Source organism: Bufo gargarizans, chromosome 5 (genome assembly GCF_014858855.1).
Source record: "Bufo gargarizans isolate SCDJY-AF-19 chromosome 5, ASM1485885v1, whole genome shotgun sequence".
NCBI classification, from domain to species: Eukaryota; Metazoa; Chordata; class Amphibia; order Anura; family Bufonidae; genus Bufo; species Bufo gargarizans.
Window position 1 is genome coordinate 228,211,086 of NC_058084.1, and position 23,162 is coordinate 228,234,247.

General features: G+C 45.4%; 1 protein-coding gene across 1 annotated transcript in view; it reads left to right on the forward strand.

Moving 5' to 3' along the window:
* MOCOS (molybdenum cofactor sulfurase) overlaps positions 1 to 23,162 on the forward strand; it is an 869,883-nt gene that overhangs the window by 448,668 nt on the left and 398,053 nt on the right. Inside the window, exon 7 of the mRNA XM_044295461.1 lies at positions 10,589 to 10,710. Within this exon, the coding sequence (XP_044151396.1) occupies positions 10,589 to 10,710 (122 nt within the window). The remainder of the gene's footprint in view (positions 1 to 10,588; positions 10,711 to 23,162) is intronic.

The following is a 23,162-nucleotide window of genomic DNA, read 5'->3' on the forward strand; positions in this document are numbered from 1 at the left end:
GGTATGGGTTTAGTGCCAGAATTAGACTTGGAAATACACAGTAGCGGGTGTGTGTGAAGTTATTCTGAATGACCCAATGTGCACCTTGAATATTATATACCCTTTTAGGGATAGATTTCAAATAGCTCTGATATAGCAGAAACCACTAAATTATGAAATTGCTAAATTGGGAATTGTATTTCAACCCAGAACAAGAAATGTGCTTGAACGGACACTAAATAACTCGCCCAGCTACAGCACTAGGGACAGATTTAGCGGGATATAAATTTGAGGCCTAGTATTTAGGCGCTGGGTGACAGGTATGGGTTTAGTGCCAGAATTAGACTTGGAAATACACAGTAGCGGGTGTGTGTGAAGTTATTCTGAATGACCCAATGTGCACCTTGAATATTATATACCCTTTTAGGAATAGATTTCAAATAGCTCTGATATAGCAGAAACCACTAAATTATGAAATTGCTAAATTGGGAATTGTATTTCAACCCAGAACAAGAAATGTGCTTGAACGGACACTAAATAACTCGCCCAGCTACAGCACTAGGGACAGATTTAGCGGGATATAAATTTGAGGCCTAGTATTTAGGCGCTGGGTGACAGGTATGGGTTTAGTGCCAGAATTAGACTTGGAAATACACAGTAGCGGGTGTGTGTGAAGTTATTCTGAATGACCCAATGTGCACCTTGAATATTATATACCCTTTTAGGGATAGATTTCAAATAGCTCTGATATAGCAGAAACCACTAAATTATGAAATTGCTAAATTGGGAATTGTATTTCAACCCAGAACAAGAAATGTGCTTGAACGGACACTAAATAACTCGCCCAGCTACAGCACTAGGGACAGATTTAGCTGGATATTAACTTGAGGCCTAGTATTTAGGCGCTGGGTGACAGGTATGGGTTTAGTGCCAGAATTAGACTTGGAAATACACAGTAGCGGGTGTGTGTGAAGTTATTCTGAATGACCCAATGTGCACCTTGAATATTATATACCCTTTTAGGGATAGATTTCAAATAGCTCTGATATAGCAGAAACCACTAAATTATGAAATTGCTAAATTGGGAATTGTATTTCAACCCAGAACAAGAAATGTGCTTGAACGGACACTAAATAACTCGCCCAGCTACAGCACTAAGGACAGATTTAGCGGGATATAAATTTGAGGCCTAGTATTTAGGCGCTGGGTGACCGGTATGGATTTAGTGACAGAATTAGACTGGGATATGGCCAAAAAATAAACAGACTATTGCTGGTTAAATGCACTTGGTGTGACAGCTTCACCCTGATGTAGGCTTTAGCCAAAAAACAACCACACCATTGAGGGTTAAATGCACTTGGTGACAGGCGCAGCTTGCCCCTGATTTAGTATATGGCCAAAAAATGAACAGACTATTGCTGGTTAAATGCACTTGGTGTGACAGCTTCACCCTGATGTAGGCTTTAGCCAAAAAACAACCACACCATTGAGGGTTAAATGCACTTGGTGACAGGCGCAGCTTGCCCCTGATTTTGTATATGGCCAAAAAATGAACAGACTATTGCTGGTTAAATGCACTTGGTGTGACAGCTTCACCCTGATGTAGGCTTTAGCCAAAAAACAACCACACCATTGAGGGTTAAATGCACTTGGTCGCAGCTTGTGCTGGCGCACCACAAGACACAAAATGGCCGCCGATCACCCCAGAAAAATGTGACTGACAAACGGTCTGGGCAGCCTAAAAACAGTGAGCAATTGAGGATCAGCAGCTCAATGATCCACAGCTGCAGATCGATCAGTTAATCAAGTCCTTTGGAGGAGTTAATCTGCCTAATCTCGCCCTACTGTCGCAGCCGCAACCTCTCCCTACGCTAATCAGAGCAGAGTGACGGGCGGCGCTATGTGACTCCAGCTTAAATAGAGGCTGGGTCACATGGTGCTCTGGCCAATCACAGCCATGCCAATAGTAGGCATGGCTGTGATGGCCTCTTGGGGCAAGTAGTATGACGCTTGTTGATTGGCTGCTTTGCAGCCTTTCAAAAAGCGCCAAGAAAGCGTCACAAAAGCGCGAAGAAAGCGACGAACACCGAACCCGAACCCGGACTTTTACGAAAATGTCCGGGTTCGGGTCCGTGTCACGGACACCCCAAAATTCGGTACGAACCCGAACTATACAGTTCGAGTTCGCTCATCCCTACCCATGATCTATTGGACTAGTGCTGCTGTCTGAATTTTTGTTTGTTTGAGACATTTGGTCATAAAATGTGATCTGATCTTCATCTAAGTCACAACAATAGACAATCACAGTCTTCTTAAACTAATTACACATAAATAAATAATTACATTTTACCATGTTTTTATTGAACACACCATTTAAACATTCACAGTGCAGGTGGAAAAAGTATGTGAACCCTTAGATTTAATAACTGGTTGAACCTTCTTTTGGCAGCAATAACTTCAACCAAACGTTTCCTGTAGTTGTAGATCAGAGGTGCATAACGGTCAGGAGTAATTCTTGACCATTCCTCTTTACAGAACTGTTCCAGTTCAGCAATATTCTTGGGATGTCTGGTGTGACTAGCTTTCTTGAGGTCATGCCACAGCATCTCAATTGGGTTGAGGTCAGGACTCTGACTGGGCCACTCCAGAAGGCGTATTTTCTTCTGTTTAAGCCATTCTGTTGTTGATTTACTTCTATGCTTTGGGTCGTGGTCCTGTTGCAACACGCATCTTCCGTTGAGCTACAGCTGGTGGACAGATGGCCTTAAGTTCTCCTGCAAAATGTTTTGATAAACTTGGGAATTCAATTTTCCTTCGATGATAGCAATCTGTATAGGCCCTGATGCAGCAAAGCAGCCCAAAACCATTATGCCCCCACCACCATACCTCACAGTTGGGATGAGGTTTTGATGTTGGTGTGCTGTGCCTCTTTTTCTCCACACATAGTGTTGTGTGTTTCTTCCAAACAACTCAACTTTGGTTTCATCTGTCCACAGAATATTTTGCCAGTACTGCTGTGGAACATCCAGGTGCTCTTGTGCAAACTGTAAACATGCAGCAATGTTATTTTTGGACAGTAGTGGCTTCCTCTGTGGTATTCTCCAATAAAATCCATTCTTGTTTAGTGTTTTACATATTGTAGATTCGCTAACAGGGATGTTAGCATATGCCAGAGACTTTTGTAAGTCTTTACATAACACTCTAGGATTATTCTTCACCTCATTGAGCAGTCTGCGCTGTGCTCTTGCAGTCATCTTTACAGGACAGCCACTCCTAGGGAGAGTAGCAGCAGCGCTGAACTTTCTCCATCTATAGATAATTTGTCTTACCGTGGACTGATGAACAGCAGCTTTATGCAAGTCAACAATTCTTAATTGTAGGTCTTCTGAGAGCTCTTTTGTGCGAGGCATCATTCACATCAGGCAATGCTTATTGTGAAAAGCAAACCCAGAACTGGTGTGTGTTTTTATAGGGCAGGGCAGCTGTAACCAACACCTCCAATCTCATCTCATTGATTGGACTCCAGTTGGTTGACACCTCACTCCAATTAGCTCTTGGAGATGTCATTAGTCTAGGGGTTCACATACATTTTCCACCTGCACTGTGAATGTTTACATGGTGTGTTCAATAAAAACATGGCAACATTTAATTATTTGTGTGTTATTAGTTTAAGCAGACTGTGATTGTCTATTGTTGTGACTTGAAGATCAGATCACATTTTATGACCAATTTGTGCAGAAATCCATATCATTCCAAAGGGTTCACATACTTTTTCTTGCAACTGTATATTAAAAGACACATATACATATATTTGCAATATGCCACTTTCCTCTACAACCGTACATAAAAGATCAAGTGATTATGTGGCTGGAGGTATATTAGATGGTCATTGGATATACATTTTTACTGCAGGCCAGTACAAATACATGTCAAATACATATATTTAAAAGAACAAAAAATATAAAATTGGATTAAAAACATGGCTAACAAAATACCCCCTCTTGAAAAAAAAAAAAAGATAATAGTTGAAATTCAATAACACGTGGTGGTCACAGGTGTGGAATTCCTCAGAGGTCCCAAACATTAGGCATTCACCGGACAGAAAAAGCTTTTTATGCCGCTGTATTTACATATGACAGCGACCATTAGTTGTTCTGGGTTGTGGCGGATATGTGTGGGCTGGCATGAGAAAACTCAATTAAACATGTTTGTCACAGGTGTTGAATTCGTCCAAAATCCATGCCTCATTCTTTTTTAGAAATGTGAGGTAGTCCACACTGTTGTGAGTTAGGCGAGTGCATTTATCGGTCACGATCCCCCCCCCCCCACCCTTGCTGTGCTGAATGTCATTTCGGACAGGACACTCGACGGTGTGCAAGCCTAGAGTTCCATGGCAAATTGTGTCAGCTCTGGCAACAGGTCAAGCCTGCACACCCAGAAGTCAAGAGGTTCCTCGCTTCTCAGAGCGTCCACATCGGCCGTTAAGCCAATGTAGTCTGATACCTGTCGGTCTAGGCATTCCCTGAGCCTGGATCCAGAGAGAGGCTGGGGATGGGTTGTCTGCAAGAATGATCTCATATCCTAAGTGACCAACACATCTTCAAACCACCCTCTTCTTTCATGAGCAGTAGGATAGGAACTCACAACAGTTTTTCTGTAGGTGGAAATTCCTCTACCAGCGCCCACAACATCAGAATGCAGCATCTCTTGAAGAAAAGCCTGGAAATGCTGCATTCTGACAGCCTTCTGTGATGCTGTTAACATGTCCGCCATTTTGTGTTTGTACAGGGGGTCTAAGTACGTTGCCACCCAGTACTGGTCCTTGCCATTTATGCTTTTTATACGGGGGTCCCTCTTCAAACACTGTAGCATAAAGGCCCCTATTTGCACTAAATTGGAAGCTGTAGAGTGGCCTGGCTTCTGCTCATCGCCCAGGAGAATGTCATCCTCGGTCTCCTTCCGCCATCCACGGACAACACCAGGGATCCCAGAAAAGTTTAAAGCCTGCTCTTCTTGCTCCTTCTCTTCTCCCCTTGCACTATCCTCCTCTGACTCCTCTTCAGACTCCTGTGGACTTGTCTCAGATGGAGTATCCCCCCTGGGAATTCATTCCCAGATAAGGATGGCCTCATCTTCCTGCTGGTGCTCCTCGACGGCTTGATCAATGACACGCGAATGAACGCTCCAGAAAGAAGGCGTAAGGTACGATGTCACTGATGGCGCTCTGGCTGTGACTGACCAGTTTGGTGATCTCATCAAATGGCCGCACAAGTCTGCATGCATCGCGCATGAGCAGCCACTGGCGCGGTGAAAAAAAAAAAGCTCCCCAGAACCTGTCCTGCCGCAGAGTTCATACTGGTAGTCATTAATGGAACGTTTTTGATGGAGCAGCCTATCAAGCATATAGAAGGTGGAGTTCCAGCACGTCAGTCAGTCACAAATCAGACGTCTGATGGGCAAATGGTGTCGCCGCTGAACATCACCAAGTCGAGCCATTGCCATGCAAGATCTTCTAAAATGGTCAGATATTTTCCTGGCCTGCCGCAAGACGTCCGGGACCCCGGGGTATTTGGCAGCGAAACGGCTAAGTTAAGGATGTGTGCCATGCATGGCATGTGTGTCATTTTGCCCTGTTTCAGCGTGCTCATTAGATTGGCACCGTTGTCGCACACCACTTTACCAACTGTGAAATTGAGTGGGGTTAGCCACTGATTGGTCTGTGACCACAAAGCTGAAAGCAATGCAGGAACGGTGTGGCTCTTGGATTCCAGACACAACAGCCACAGCACAGTATTTCAACATCTCACCTGGCACGTCGAATAGGTTCTGAGGAGCTGGGGGGGGGGGTGCAGCGGAAGAGGCGGTAGCAGTAGAAAAGGAGGAGTCAGCTGAGGAGGAGATGGAGGATGGAGTAGGAAGAGGAGAAGAATAGGCAGGCCTGCATGCAATCCGTTTCGGTAACACCAAATCCATACGGGTGCCATGGGTTGCATGCTTGACAGCCGTCAGAAGGTTCACCCAGTGGGCAGTAAAAGTTATGTACCTTCCCTACCCGTGTTTGCTAGACCACGTGTATGTGGTCAGATGTATCTTGGTACCGGCACTGTGTGCCAGAGATACATTCACTTGCCACTGGACATGGCCATATAGATCTGGGATGCCCTTCTGGGAGAAATATATCCTTCTGGGGAACTTCCATTGTGGTGTGCCAATGGCCACAAATTTTTCTAAAGGCCTCCAAGTTCACCAGTTTATATGGCAGTAGTTGGCAGGCTAGCAGTTTGGACAAGGCGACAGTAAGCCGTTGGGCAAGAGGGTTATCCAGCATCATCAACTTTTTACGTTCGAACATTTGGGCCACAAAAGCCTGCCTTTTGCCAGATGAACGCGACAACGGTGAGGTGGAATGTGGAGTAGAGGACAAATGGGAGGAGAGAGGAGAAGGAGAAGAGGCAGGAAGTGGAGCATCGAGAGTGTGGCTTTGCTCCCACTGTGCTCGGTGATGGGAGGCCAGGTGTCTTCTTAAGGCGGTCATCCCTAGGTGAGTGTTGGGCTTACTGCGACTTATGTGTTGACAGCACAGGCTGCAGATGGCAACACTATTGTCAGCAGCTAACACGTTAAAAGAAGCCCATACTGCGGAAACATGGGCCGGCGTCCTGGGAGCGCCAGATATGACCGTGCATGGTGGATGGCTCGCTCCAGATACATTTGCAGTCTGTTTTTTGCCTCTTGTGCACTGTGAGTTCTGCCTGCTTCTCCTCCCTATCTGCTGCTCCGTCTCTCCCCCTGAACTCTGCTCCTCTTCCTCTCTTGTGGGCACCCACGTGACATCCATCAACACATCATTATCGTCACCTTCACCATCACTGACATTAGAGTTCTCTAAGTAGGCAGCAACAGCGGGGACCACCCTCTTTGGGACAATCTGGGTACTGTCGTCAGACTGCTGGGTGGCGGTCATTGCTACCTCCTCTTCCTCATCCGATGCCAAGAATGGATGGGGAAATAATTGCTCTGACTCGAGTGGAGGGGCGATGGTGGTGGTGATGGTGTCTTTGGGAGTGCACACAGCAGAGAGTGAGGAGGGTGCTCAAACAGAGGATGAGGAGGCTGCAGAAGCGGAAGGCTGAGTGAGCCACTCAACCAACTCTGGTGCGTCCTTTGATGTAATCGCCCGCACCTTCTCCAACTTCCCACTTAGGCTCCAGCCTGGTGCACCTGCCCGAGCCCTGCGGAATGCCTCTTCCTCTGCCTGTCATTTTCAAAATGACCCTGTGACAAAGTCCCTATAGAAGAGCAATATTTGTGGAAGCAGGTATGTAGAACCCCTTAATGAGTATTTGCTGGAAGCAGGTATATCAAACTCCTTAATCTGTTTATTTTGGGGCAACAGGTATATCACACCAGTTGCAATTAGTTATTCCTATTGCTTGAGTCCCTCTGTATAGCTGTGGTATCTCAGCAAAACCGCACACAACTGCTTCACAATACAAATGCACATACTTTGTATGTTAGAAACTGCAGGCCCTCACATATAATGTTTTACAGGGTCAGCTCACCTGCAGGCCCTCGCATATAATGTTTTACAGGGTCAGCTCACCTGCAGGCCCTCACCTACAAGCTTTTACATGGTCAGCTCACCTTCTGATGACAGCGACACATGGCTGCCTTTCCCAAGACCCGCGCGTTATACTTATTTTAGACAACACGGATTACTGATTGTTCACCCTTCTCAACCCTTGCTACAAAGAGAACTTCTCATCTCTCATTCCTCTGGTGGAGAGGACAAGCAAAACAGAAGATCTTTGTTGAAAAATTACTCCAATGATGATAGGGCAGAAATCCAAATAGATCGTCGCCATCACGGGGACATGCGATCGCCTAAAAGTTGTCTAGAGTCAACAAAGCGGCAGCAGGCCCTCAAAGTTTGGTCAACACAATCCTCACCATGATGGCACACTGGGTAAACGTTGTGGAGCCCGGGAGCAAGTTGGCTGCTGGCACCAGACTTGCCCTCCAATAGATCGTCGTTATTGGAAAGTGTACTTATTCCAATAACAGGGCCTCTTGAGAGTGCTATATTGTTATTTATTGTCACTACCTCCAGGAGTGGGTAATTGCAGTACGTGTGCTGCTTTCCTTGGAAGCTTGTGCTTTAAAAACTTGACCCATCCTGGGTGGTTCACAATTAGAAAAACAAAGGGGCAAGGCAACAACAGCCAATCAGATTTCAGCCATTAACCTGCCTTGGATGTGGTAGCCCTTTCTCAGGCTCCCTCTCCGGCATCAAACCCTGATTCCCCGTTACCCCATTACTGCGTCACCATGGTAGGCTCAGAAAAGAACATCGAAAGTTGATAGGGCAGACATCCAAATGGATCGTCAATCGCGGGACGTGCAATCGCACAGAAGTTATCTATAGTCACCAAAGCGGCAGCAGACCATCGCCTAGGGTCGCTAGCAGGCCATCAATCATAATTTTTCAAGGGTGTGTATGATGCCCTCCTTTATGTGTAACAAAGAGTGTTTTGGAGTGCATGTTCCTTGTAATTTTAGGCAGCCCTTTCACTTAATGCATAGGCTTTATGAGTGCAGGAGTCCCACTGCATGAACTATTGCACCACAATGTGAATGAGGCCCTCCATTATGTGATATACAGGTTGCACTTTATATACAAGTAAATATACAGGAAAGACTGTTTCTTAACAATTTTTCCTCCATTTTTTTTTTATTGTTTTGTGCATATTATTGTTAGTCTGAAAAGTGGCGTACTACTCAGACAACATAGTTCCCAGCAGCAACCTGGTAGTCCAAGATGTATCCAGACATCCTCCCCATGCTGTGACCGAACCATTTCGGTGGTGTTTCCATCAATTTCTGCTCTTTTCCTATGAACCAGGCACACTCCCCTCTTCAGAGCAGGGGGTGCCTGGTTTAATGCTCGGGTTCTCCCATTGACTTCCATTATACTCAGGTGCTCCGTAGAGCAACCGAGCACTTTGGTCAACACTAATAAAGATAGCTATATCCAACAAATGAGTTACAAATATTAGACTTGATCATTTTTTATATTTTTTTTGAGGAATTCAATCTTGCATGTCTGTGAATGGCAAAAGCATGTGAACCTTTGCTTTCAGTATCTGCAAATAAAAATGTTGTTATTTGTTGATTAGTCCTGCATATTGGCTTGGAGGAATTTTAGTCTATCCTCTGTACAAAACATTTTCAATTCTGTTACATTGGTGGGTTTCCTATGAATTTTTTGGTAGAAGGACTTGTGTGCTTAGAATCATCTTGCACCATTACCCACATTTTCTTGAGAATCAGCTCACGGACAGATGTCCTTACAATTTCCTTTAGCATTTGCTGGTATAATTCAGAATTCATTGCTCCATCAATGATGGCAAGCCATTCTGGCCAAGATGCATTAAAACAGGCCCAAATCATGATCCTACCATAAGTTTTATTGTTTTCTAATTCCAAACATAATGCTTCTCATGTTTTGTGGTCTCATCTATCCAAAAAATATTGTTCCAATAGCCTTCTGGCTTGTCCAGATGATCAACGCTGCAGGTGGTCAACAATGTTCTTTTTGGTGATCACATGATTGTTTTTTAGTGTCCTTCTGTTAGTGGACTTCTGTTGGTTCTGTTGTCATTCTGTTGGTTGGCAGCTCCTGTGAAAAAAAGACCTTTAGTTGCTTAGAGGTTACTTTGGGTTCATTTGTGACCTTATGGACTATTACACACCTTGCTCTTGGCATGATCTTTGTTGGTTGACCACTCCTACGGAGGGTAATAATGATAAATGACTGTGGATAGGTAGAGTCCAAGCACGAAGGATTGCCGAAACGCGCGTCGGGGTTGGCACCATCCTGGAGGAGGCACAGCATGGTTAGACGTTCTATGTCCTTTGATTGTGAATGACTTCGGATTTGCACTTGCACTTTATGTAAATCATGTGTATACCGATGGGTGATTTGTAGACGTGTTATGCACTGTGTGTGTCCTCCAGTTGTTGTCACCTTCTTTTCCCTGCATTTTTGTCTTTTAATCATGTTTGTAAGCTATATGTGATTATTTAATGAAATGATAATTGTTTATAAGGGGTCTGGCAATTATTTATAGGTTTTTGTTATGGTGTATGCCATAGGCTTATATTGGTAATTACTCTAATTAGTACAAATATCCATGGTTGGGGCATATATAGGGTATTTCTGGAGTTAAAGCCAAAGCCCTACTAACCTAACATACCTAACTTAAATGTGGTTATGCCTCCTGCTGTCTGATTGCTTTGTGTGGTAAAGGGTTAGCAGATAAATATCTTTATAAGATTTGGTAGGTCTTTAAAAGGCCCCAACCACCATGGTAACTCATCAGCACACCACAGGATTGCTGTAGGGAGCCAACCCTGTCTCAAGCTCCTAGACACCACGGTTAATGTATAAAACTGCTGCTAGTCAGAAGCAACTAACGAAGTAACAATTTTTTAGGAAATAAGTAAATGAAAAAGTAATTTTTTTTTAAACTAATTCTGTAAGGCATTTTATACATGTTTCTGGAAAGCGAAATGCTACTCTTTATGAACGTGTTGTCATTGTCAACAGGGTTAATACATACGACTGTGGAGAGGAAGTTGCACATTGGTTGTTTTGTTTCCTGGCTCGCAAGTATCGTTTGATAAGGCAGTCCTCAAGTTTTCATCGATATGTAGGTGCAAAGAGTAAAGGTATGCAATCATAATATTGTCCTAACTATGGCATATTTTTTTTTAACAACTAGATGGTAGCCAAAAATCCTACATGAAGCATGTATCAGATTAACAGGCAACAAGTACCGAATAATAATTTTCCTGTTAGATGACAAAAAACAGAATGAGGTTGGCAATAGGTAAGGATGATGTAGCCTGGCAATGGAAAAGATGACAATGACATACAGGTGGGGAGTGATAAAGGGAGATAAGAGGCATAAAACCTAGCACTATTAAGTACAACAAAGCAGTAAAAGATTTAAACCCTAACAAAAAAACTGAAACAAAAAAACACAACAGCAATACAGACAAAAAAAAAAAGAGTTGAACTACAAATCCCAGAATGCACTAGACTAGAAATCAAGACTCTGGAAATCTGGTGTATGATATATATGTGAACCCAGCAAATAGGCATAGAAACAAAAAGTATTTAAATGCATATTAATCAAAAAACCCTCCTATCAAATGTCAGGCTAAGCAAGCTGATAACAGGCCCACATCCAGGTATGCAGCAATTGCCTCAAGCAAAGTTAATGAGAATAATCAAGAAAGAGAACTCTGATGCAACATCACCCCCCACACGGAAGCCTGAAGAGCCTTGAGTTTATGAGGCCTGACTTCATGAACCTTGCAGGTTCAGGAGAACTTTCTTTTGGGTCATAGACTTGCGAATAAAAAAGATAATACATTTTCTCACCATGCCATGTAGAGTAAATGATCTTCTGAACTACATGCTAAGAGCAGGTTTGCATCGGCATTATGGAATTCAATTATAGGTTTCATTATAACAGAGTAATAGACATGTGTTAGGACTGAGCAAAATGGAATGCCTCTTAAAGGCTTCCGTTTTGCATTCTGTACTAAAATTCCATTATATTACAATTAGATTTGAGCGAACCCGAACTGTAAAGTTCGGGTTCGTACCGAACTTTAGGGTTTTCGGCACCCGAACCCAAACATTTACGTAAAAGATCAGGTTTTTAAAGGCTGCAAAGCAGCCAATCAACAAGCGTCATACTACTTGCCCCAAAAGGCCATTGCAGACATGCCTACTATTGGCATGGCTGTGATTGGCCAACTGCAGCATGTGACCCAACCTCTATTTAAGCTGGAGTCACGTAGCGCTGCCCGTCACTCTGCTCAGATTAGTGTAGGGAGAGACTGCAGCTGCTGTGAGGGAGAGATCAGGGAGAAATCTTATTAAGAACTGGTTTATGTACTCAGTGATCTACAGAAAAAGTGTTTTGTGGGTGCAGTGCACAATTTTTTTAAGCCTGCCCTGAGCCAACTACTGCTGAAAACGAACTTTTTTTTCTTCAGTTAGTCAATATCAATACATGATCAGCAGCCATTTTATGCAACGACAGTGCACCAGCATAGGCTATCTGCAAGTCCAGAAATACAGCTTTGGCATACTGGGGTGAAAAAAACCCTCTAATATACTGCACATCTGGGATTAGACAAGCATAAGTGACTGTCACATTTAGGACAGAAATACAGCTTTTTGGTTAGGGTGAAAAAACCCTCTAATATACTGCACATGTGGGATTACATGTACATAAGTGAGTGTCACATTTATGCCATAAATACAGCTTTGGCATACTGGGGTGAAAACAGCTTCTGATATACTACACATCTATGATTAGACATGCATAAGTGACTGTCACATTTAGGCCAGAAATACGGCTTTTTGGTTACTGGGGTGAAAAAACCCTCTGATATACTGCACATCTGGGATGAGACATGCATAAGTGAGTGTCACATTTAGGCCACAAATACCGCTGTCATATAGAGTTAAAAAAATAATTGAGTGCAATACCCTACATCAGGAATACACCTTTTTAGTTAAGGTGAAAAAACTCTCTAATATACTGCACATCTGGGATTACACATGCATAAGTGACTGTCACATTTAGGACAGAAATACAGCTTTTTGTTTATTGTGAAAAAACCCTCTAATATACTGCACATCTGGGATTAGACAAGCATAAGTCACTGTCACATTTAGGACAGAAATACAGCTTTTTGGTTAGGGTGAAAAAACCCTCTAATATACTGCACATCTGGGATTACACGTGCATAAGTCACTGTCACATTTAGGACAAAATGTAGTGAAAACATCTGTTACTGATCAGAAGATGCGCGACTACAAGCACACGCTGATGATAGCATTCCCACCTGACAGGGCACAGTGGAAGCACAAGGCGAAGGCAGAGGAGGAGGAAGAGGTCGCCAACGCAGCTGGGGCACCACCTTAGAAGGCAGGGTTAGCATGGCCAAAATGTGGAAAAGCTTTGTCAGCCTCGGAGGTGCTGACCTGCCCTTCAGCCAGTGTATAGTGTGAACATGTGTTTAGTATGGCAGAGAGCATTATCACAGGCCGCAGCCAATGTGGACAATCTTATGTTTATTAAAATGAATCAGGCATGGATCCCACAGGACTTGTCCGTACCTTGCGCAGAATAGACATTTATACCAGCCTCAACCATCCATTCTTGTACTCAAGTGCATTTATTCTTAGTTTTATTTTGTTACATGTCCAAATATTTTGGGGGATACCCCAATTTAAAAATAAAAAATAACACAAATCAGTGTTGGCTACCTATTCCTCCTTCACTGCCGCTTCCACCTACACCGCCACATACACCCATCCACCGCCTCTTCAACCTCCTACTCCTAGATCCAGATTGTTATTTTTAATTTTTCTGTATTTTATGTTATTTTAAGTCATTTCCCTATCCACATTTGTTTGCAGAACAGTTGTCATGCTCCTAAGCACATTTTGTTGCCTTTTGCAGCCCTCTAGCCCTTTCCAGGACTATTTTACAGCCATTTTAGTGCCCAAAAGTTCGGGTCCCCATTGACTTCAATGGGGTTCGGGGTCAAGTTAGGCCGAACCTGCTGAACCAGAACATCCAGGTGTCCTCTCAACTCTAATTACAATATAACTCTTTTATAACGGAACCTATAATGGAAATCCATAATGCCAATGCAAATCCACCCTAAGGCTGACTATGGACAAGAACAGGAGGGGGTCTATGGACAGACCTAAAACAGGTTTAAACAGGGAACAATGAAAGATTATGGGAAATATCAAGCTTTGTGACAGGTCAGGTATAACAGAGACTGGACTATTCTGTCTTATTATCTTTAAAGGACCAAGAAACTTAGGACCCGACCTGCTACATGGCTGCCTTAACCAGATTTTCTAAGTAGACAACCACGCTCTCCTGTCATGAACTTTTGTGGCCTGTGGTAGAGATCAGGTTCGTATTTAGCACATAGAGCCCAAAGCCTCATTGACCTTAGTCTACACTGACATTAGCTCATTGACCTTAGTCCACACTGACATTAGTATCTTGACCTTCTGTCCACGTAGAGATAAGCAAATTTCTGAAAAATTTGATTTGGACATTTGGCCGAATTTCCCAAAATATTTGATCCAAATATAACTCAATTGTGAACTGAGTCTTACAGGCCAATGTTAGCACCAGGTATACAGAACCACACAGTGGCCCAAGATTCTATTATAGTGTAAAAGAGAACACTCCTTTTACTCTGACTTCAGCTGATTCCACAGAGTTTTCTTGAGAACCTGTTCTTTTACACACTGAGACAAGTAGTGTCCCTATGACTGTAACAACTCCAAAAAAGGATTCTGTTTTTTGAGCATCCCCCTGCACATGGTGAGCATTTTCTCAGTAATCTATTAGTATTGTTAAGATGAAAAAAAAAAAAAAAAACTGAGATGTTTTGTACCCACTCCTGCTTTTGGTTTTCAAATCATGACCATATCCTGCTACAAAATAGGGAAAGTGTGATACAGGTCTTACGAATGCTCTAAAGACAGGATCCATCGTTTTTCTCATTTTTCCTTCCTTCTGACAGATCATAAGAAGGGTAAAATAAATGGTGATCTAAACAAGGCCAAACAGTGACAATAATAGCCCCGTCAGAGTGGTGAGGGTGGCAACAACATGAGGATTCAACACAGTGGCCCAGTTACAGAGTGGGGAGTTGGCAACTGCATGAAGAGAAAACACAGTGGCCCAATCAAAGAGTGGAGGAGTGAACACAGTGGCCCAGTGACAAAATAGTGAGGTGGCAACAGCATAAGGAGTCAACATAGTGGGCCAGTCAAAGAGTGCTGAGGGTGGCAACAGCAAAAGAACTCAAAACAAAGGCACGGTAACAGAGTGGTTAGGTGTCATCAGCATGAGGAGTCAACACAGTGGCCCAGTGACAGAATGGGGAGGTGGCAACAGCATGAGGAGTTCACACCAGGGGAGCATCCAGGAATTTTGTCTAAGGGGGGTCCGAAAGGCAAAAAAATGTGGCATGTGTAGTGCGCTGTGCTAATTAAATTTTTCAAAGCCCCCTTTATATTTAAAAATGCAGGGAAGGGGTGTAGTGTGTTGCGCTGATTCTTTTACTTGCCGATTCTAAAAGCTCTGCAGGAAAATAACAATGCGGCGCGCGAAGTGCGAATTTTTTGGCCCCGCCCATTATTAAAATCCCCTCCTACATATAATAGGCCACTCCCAACAAACACTGTACAGCTGACATTCTATAGTTGCGGCCTGTCTCTACACATCATACAGAGAGAGGGGGAGGTCTGTCCTGGCTGAACTCCCTGCTTCACATCATACAATAAACAGCAGGCTACAGCCAGGAAGCTCCTCCGCTCTCCTCCCTCCCCAGATCCTGCTCAAGGCCTGTGGTTCCCCCCACCATCTGCCACCCGCTCATGGCATGCTGCCCTCCTTGACCGTCCTCACCCTGCTCTGAATCCTCCTTCTGCAAATGTCAAGGGGAGGAGCCGGAGCATCTCCTCTCCTACATAGCGCCACATACCTCTTACATCCAGTGATGTCACCTTTGTTGTAGACGTTATCTTTCCTCATCTTCTCCATTCAGACCAGACCGCCGTGATGATTTTTCAGCCATCTCCCATCTCTGCAAAGATTTTCTTCATCTTCTGAACACCCTTTCCTGCCACCCCCAATACTGTGCCTGCTGTGTCCCCAATACTATACTGCAGAAACAGTCCCCCTGGAAATACTGCTACCACACAGATAGTGCCCCAATACTGTGCCCGCTGTGCCCCCAATACTATACTGCAGAAACAGTCCCCCTGGAAATATTACTACCACACAGATGGTGCCCCCTTCAACAATTATTGGCACACAGTGCTCTAAAAAAATTACTGCACCCAGACAATAATAGTATAAAGATAATGTCCCCCAAAAATTATTGTGCTAAGCTGATACTGTGGCAGGGTGCCCCCCAAAGTAACAGGGCTCCCCAAAATAGAAATAATTCTCTGCCAGAGCACACTTAGTAGTAATAATGCCCCTATAGTGCCCATAATAGTAATCATGTTCCTCATAACCCCCCAGTATTAGCAAAGCTCTGCGTAATACCTCCTAGTACTAATAATTCTCCCTACAATATGACAGTACATGAAATACCCCCGCTTAGTGCCCGCTGTTGAGCTAATGTCCCCATTATGTATGCCAGTATAAAATACCCCTATATAGTGCCCCAGCAAATGCCCTCATAGTGCTCCTCTCCCCCTTCCCCATAGTGTCATAATATGCCAGTAAAAAAAGCCCCTTCAAAGTGCCACCATATGCCCCAATAGTGCTCCTCTCCCCCATAGTGTCGCTCTCCCCTATAGTGCCTATCATAATGTGCCAGTAAAAAAATGCCCCCTTAGTGCCACCAGATGCCATAATGCCCCCATAATGTGCCAATAAGAATAAAGGCCCCTTTAGAGCCCCCACTTCCCCTTAGTGCCCCCCAAACAATGCCCCTATAGTGCCACCAGATGCCCCATAGTGCCACCAGATGCCCCATAGTGCCATTCTCCCCTATATTGCCCCCATAATGTGTCAATAAAAAATGCCCCTTTAGACCCCCCAGATGCCCCCATAGTGCTCCTCTCCCTCATGGTGCCGCTCCATAATGTGCCAGTAAAAAAAGCCCCTTCAAAGTGCCACCATATGCCCCAATAGTGCTCCTCTCCCCCATAGTGCCGCTCTCCCCTATAGTGCCTACCATAATGTGCCAGTAAAAAAATGCCCCCTTAGTGCCACCAGATGCCATAATGCCCCCATAATGTGCCAATAAGAATAAAGGCCCCTTTAGAGCCCCACTTCCCCTTAGTGCCCCCCAAATAATGCCCCTATAGTGCCACCAGATGCCCCATAGTACCATTCTCCCCTATATTGCCCCCATAATGTGTCAATAAAAAAAGCCCCTTTAGACCCCCCAGATGCCCCCATAGTGCTCCTCTCCCTCATGGTGCCGCCCCATAATGTGCCAGTAAAAAATGCCCCTTCAAAGGGCCACCATATGCCCCAATAGTGCTCCACTCCTCCATAGTGCCGCCCTCCCCTATAGTGCCTCCCATAATGTGCCCGTAAAAAATGCCCCCTTAGTGCCACCAGATGCCATAATGCCCCTATGTGCCAATAAGAAAAAAGGCCCCTTTAAAACCCCCAGTTCCCCATAGTGCCCCCAAATAATGCCCCTATGGTGCCACCAGATGCCCCATAGTGCCGTTCTCCCCTCTAGTGCCCCCCATAGTGTGTAAAAAAAAAAGCCCCTTTAGAGCCCCCATAGTGCTCCTCTCCCCCATGGTGCCCTCCAAATAATGCCCCTATAGTGCCACCAGATACCCCCTAGTGCCATTCTCCCCTATAGTGCCCCCCATAACGTGTAAAAAAAAAAGCCCCTTTAGAGCCCCCATAGCGCTCCTCTCCCCCATGGTGCCCCCAAAAAATGCCCCTATGGTGCCACCAGATGCCCTATAGTGCCGTTCTCCCCTCTAGTGCCCCCCATAGTGTGTAAAAAAAAAAGCCCCTTTAGAGACCCCATAGTGCTCCTCTCCCCCATGGTGCCCCCCAAAAATGCCCCTATGGTGTCACTAGATGCCCTATAGTGCCGTTCTCCCCTCTAGTGCCCCCCATAGTGTGTAAAAAAAAAAAACCTTTAGAGCCCCCATGGTGCTCCTCTCCCCCATGGTGCCTCAAAAAAATACCCTTATGGTGCCACCAGATGCCCCATAGTGCTGTTCTCCCCTCTAGTGCCCCCCATAGTGTAAAAAAAAAAAAGCCCCTTTAGAGCCCCCATAGTGCTCCTCTCCCGCATGGTGCCCCCAAAAAAATGCCCCTATGGTGCCACCAGATGCCCCATAGTGCCGTTCTCCCCTCTAGTGCCCCCCATAGTGTAAAAAAAAAAAGCCCCTTTAGAGCCCCCATAGTGCTCCTCTCCCCCATGGTGCCCCCCAAAAAATGCCCCTATGGTGCCACCAGATGCCCTATAGTGCCGTTCTCCCCTCTAGTGCCCCCCATAGTGTGTAAACAAAAAAAGGCCTTTTAGAGCCCCCATAGTGCTCCTCTCCCCCATGGTGCCCCCCCATAATGTGCCAGTAAGAAGTGCCACCCAAAAAAAAGTACCACCAGATGCCCCACCGTGCCGTTCTCCCCTTTAGTGCCCCTATAGTGCCATCTCCCCCCCTCCAAAAAACAAAACAAAACAAAATAAAAAAAATAAAAAAATACACTGATACTTACCTCCATCAGCAGCGATGAGATGCAGGCCTCTTCCAGCCTGTGTCCCTGCTGTGTGCTGCCCGGCTCAGGCGGCGCGATGATGACGTCATCACGCCACCTGAGCCGGCCTCTGATAGTCTGCAGGCATTAGTGCCTGCGGCCTATCAGAAGAACAGGGGAGGGACACACCTCTCCCTCCCCTGCCCTGCCGCAGCACAGGCATCTGTATCGCCATCCTAAGGACAGTGATACAGATGGATTAGATATGGAGAATGAGCGCTTCCACAATGGAAGCACTCATCTCCTACTGCCCCCCCGCCCCCCCCCCCCCCCACCACCGCCGCCGCCGCCGTCGCCGTAAATGCCCGCAATTACATCCAGGGCCGTGCCGCCTGTGGTGATCGGCGCTGCGGCCCTGAAGGATAATAAAAATAAATTGGGCTGGTTGTTCTAGGGGGGTCCAGACCCACCCACCCACACAGTGGCCCAGTGACAGAGTGGAGAGGTGGAAACAGCACGAGGAGTCAACCCAGTGACCCAGTCAAAGAGTCGAAAGGGTGGAAACAGCATGAGGTGTGAACACAGTGGCTCAGTCACAAGGAGGTAAGGTGGCAACAGCATGACGAGTCAGCACAGTGACCCAGTGACAGATTGGGGAGGTGGCAACAGCATGAGGAGTCAACACAGTAGCTCATTCACAATGAGGTGAGGTAGCAAAAGCATGAGGAGTCAAAACAGTGGCCCAGTCACATAGTGGTGAGGTGGAAATAACATAAGGAGTAAACACAGTGATCCAGTCACAGAGTGGGAAGGTGGCAACAACATGTGGAGTCAACACAGTTGCCCAGTCACAGAGTGATGAGGGGGGCAACTGCATAAGGAGTCCACTCAGTGGCCCAGTGACAGATTGGGGAGGTGGCAATAGCATGAGGAGTCAACAGAGTGGCCCAGTCACAGAGTGGTAAGAATGGCAACAGCAAAAGGAGTAAACACAGTCACCCAGTCACAGAATAGTGAGGCGGCAACAGCATGAGGAGTCAGCATGAGGAGGCCAGTTAGTTTAACTTCTGTTGTGGGAAAAATGTTTGAAGGACTCTTCAAGGACTATATACAGGAGTATATAATTATAATTATATTAGAAGTGATAACCAGCATGGGTTTACCAAGGGCAGAAGTTGTCAGACGAACCTGATTTGTTTTTATGAGGAGGTGAGTATTAGCTTGGACAGAGGGGCATCTGTGGATGTAGTGTTTCTGGAATTTGCAAAGGCTTTTGATACTGTCACTCATAGACGCTTAATAGGTAAAGTAAGGTCTATAGACTTGAAAAGTATAGTTTGTAATTGGATTGAAAACTGTCTGAAGGACCGTATCCAGAGAGTTGTGGTCAATGATTCCTTTTCAGAATGGCCCTAGGTTATAAGTGGTGTACCCCAAGGTTCAGTGCTAGGCCCTTTATTAATTGTGTGTTTGCGGTTCCAGAAATTCAATTTCTGGGGTTTCTTCTCTCCGCTTCTGGTTTTCGCATGGACCCCGAGAAGGTCCGCGCTGTGCTTGAGTGGGAGCTTCCTGAGAATCAGAAGGTGCTGATGCGTTTTTTGGGCTTTGCCAATTATTACAGGAAGTTTATTTTGAATTATTCCTCTATTGTTAAACCACTCACTGATATGACCAGAAAGGGGGTAGATTTTTCTTCCTGGTCGGTAGAGGCGCGTAAGGCCTTTTCTAATATCAAGGAGAGTTTTGCTTCCGCTCCCATCTTGGTACAACCTGATATTTCTCTACCCTTCATAGTTGAGGTTGATGCTTCTGAGGTGGGTGTGGGTGCGTTCTTGTCTCAGGGTTCCTCTCCTGCCAAATGGTGACCGTGTGCCTTTTTCTCGAAGAAACTCTCCTCCGCAGAGAGAAATTACGATGTGGGAGATAGGGAAATGTTGGCCATCAAGTTGGCTTTTGAGGAATGGCGCCATTGGCTAGAGAGAGCCAGACACCCTATTACCGTGTTTACTGACCATAAAAATCTGGCCTACTTGGAGTCAGCCAAGCGTCTGAACCCGAGACAGGCCAGATGGTCTTTGTTCTTTTCAAGGTTTAATTTTGTTGTCACGTTCCGCCCTGGGGTTAAGAATGTGAAGGCAGATGCCCTGTCACGTTGTTTTCCGGGAGGTGGGAATTTTGAAGACCCGGGTCCCATTTTGGCTGAAGGTGTGGTGGTCTCTGCTCTTTTTCCTGAATTGAAGGCAGAGGTGCAGGCAGCCCAGTCAGAGGCTCCTGATCTTTGTCCTCCTGGGAGGTTGTTTGTGCCTCTCGCTTTAAGACACAAGATTTTTAAGGAATACCACGATACGGTCCTTGCTGGGCACCCGGGGGCAAGAGCCACAGTGGATCTCATCGCTGGGAGATTCTGGTGGCCTGCGCTTCGTAAGTCGGTTGAGGGTTTTGTGGTAGCCTGCGAGACTTGCCAAAGTCCCTCATTCACGGCCATCAGGTCCTCTCCTTTCCTTACCCATTCCTTCCCGTCCTTGGACACATCTGTCCATGGACTTCATAACGGACCTGCTTCGTTCCTCGGGGAAGACTGTGATTCTGGTGGTGGTGGACCGTTTTAGCAAAATGGTGCATTTCATCCCTTTCCTGGTTTGCCCAATGCTAAGACGCTGGCGCAGGCATTTATTGATCACATTGTCAAATTGCATGGTATTCCTTCAGACATAGTCTCTGATAGGGGGACACAGTTTGTTTCCAGATTCTGGAAGGCTTTCTGTTCTTGCTTGGGGGTTCGGTTGTCATTCCCTTCTGCTTTTCACTCGCAGTCGAATGGCCAGACAGAGCGTGTCAATCAGAGTCTGGAGACATATCTGCGCTGTTTTGTGGCAGAGAATCAGGATGATAGGTGTTCTTTTTTGTCCCTTGCTGAGTTTGCTTTAAATAACCGTCGTCAGGAGTCCTCTGATAAGTCACCATTTTTTGGTGCATATGGGTTTCATCCGCACTTTGGGACTTTCTCGGGAGAGGGGTCTTCTGGTTTACCTGATGAGGACAGATTCTCCTCGTCTTTGTCATCTATTTGGCAAAAGATTCAGGATAATCTAAAGAGCATGAGTGAGAGATATAAGCGTGTGGCAGATAAGAGACGTGTGCCTGGTCCGGACCTGAATGTTGGTGATCTGGTGTGGTTGTCTACCAAGAATATCAAATTGAAGGTTCCTTCCTGGAAGTTGGGTCCTAAGTTTATTGGGCCTTACAAAATCCTGTCTGTCATCAATCCTGTTGCCTACCGTCTTTATCTTCCTCAGACTTGGAAGATCCATAATGTTTTTCATAAGTCCTTATTAAAACCTTATGTTCAACCCATTGTACCCTCGCCTCCTCCTCCGATTATGGTTGATGGGAATCTTGAATTTCAGGTCTCTAGGCTTGTGGATTCTCGTGTTGTCAGCGGTTCTCTCCAGTACCTCGTTCATTGGGAGGGTTATGGTCCTGAGAAGAGGATGTGGGTCCCAGTGACGGACATTAAGGCCACTCATCTCATCAGGGCTTTCCATAGGTCCCATCCTGAGAAGGTGTGCAATGAGTGTCCGGAGTCCACTCGTAGAGGGAGGGGTACTGTCACAACCAGACATCTGAGAAGTTCTGACAGATGCCTTTCAGAACCTCCTCCTTGAGCTTTCTTTGTTTTGGTTTTCAGTTCCTCATCTCGTTAGCCTCTCTCAGCTGTCATGTAGTTGGACTGATTGCATCCCTTTAAATTCCTCCCCATAATGCATTAGTGTGCGGTTTATACATATTCCTGGAGTGTGTGTGCTTGCTGATCCTATTTCCCAGTCTTCTACAAGATAAGTGTTGTACATTCATTTGTGATTTTCTGTTTGCTGGATCCCAGGTGACCCTGACTCCCTCTGTATCTAGTGTAGGGAGCCGGTGGTCGTGTCCCCTCACTATTGTAGGGTGTTCAGGTGTTATATAGTCGAGATACGATTATATGCGATCATCCACCATTGGGGTGTTCGCATAGGCTGAGCAGTCAGGGAGAGTGCCAGGTCTTACGCAGGGGTCTCCCTTTTGTTCCTTAGTTTTGGATCCAGTGAGTCATATATTCATTTTGCATTGTCTTGTTTCCTGTACACCTTCCGTGAAACACAGCATGAGGAGTGAACACAGAGGCCCAGTCACACAGTGGGAAGGTGGCAACAACATGAGGAGTCAACACAGTGTCCCAGTAACAGAGTGGTGAGGCGGCATCAGCATGAGAAGTCAGCACAGTGGCCCAGTCCCATAGTGGTGAGTAGAGATGTTGTGAACATAAAATTTTCCGTTCGCGAACGGCGAGCGCAAATTTTTGCAAATGTTCGCGAACAGGCGTACCACCATTGACTTCAATAGGCAGGAACATTTTAAAACCCACAGGGACTCTTTCTAGCCACAGTAGTGATGGAAAAGTTGTTTCAAGGGGACTAAAACCTGGACTTTGGCATGCCGGAGGGGGATCCATGGCAAAACTCCCATGGAAAATTACATAGTTGATGCAGAGTTGGGTTTTAATCCATAAAGGGCATAAATCACCTAACAATCCTATGTTTTTTTGAACAACGTGGTTTAAAACATCCAGTGTGTATATATGATCAGGTATGATGTTGTATTGATCAGCTAGTGTAAGGGTTACGCACACTTCACAGACATTGACAGACCAAACTCCACTTTTAATGCACCGCAAACAGTCCATTTGCCCAACTGCAAACTCCCCATTTGCACAAGGTTGGATACCAAGCTAGCCAAGTCCCGTTGATGTCATTGAAGGTTTCTTCCTCTACCCAGCCACATACAGCACCAAGGGTCCCCGAAAGGTGAATTGAATTGAGCGGGGAGATGGTT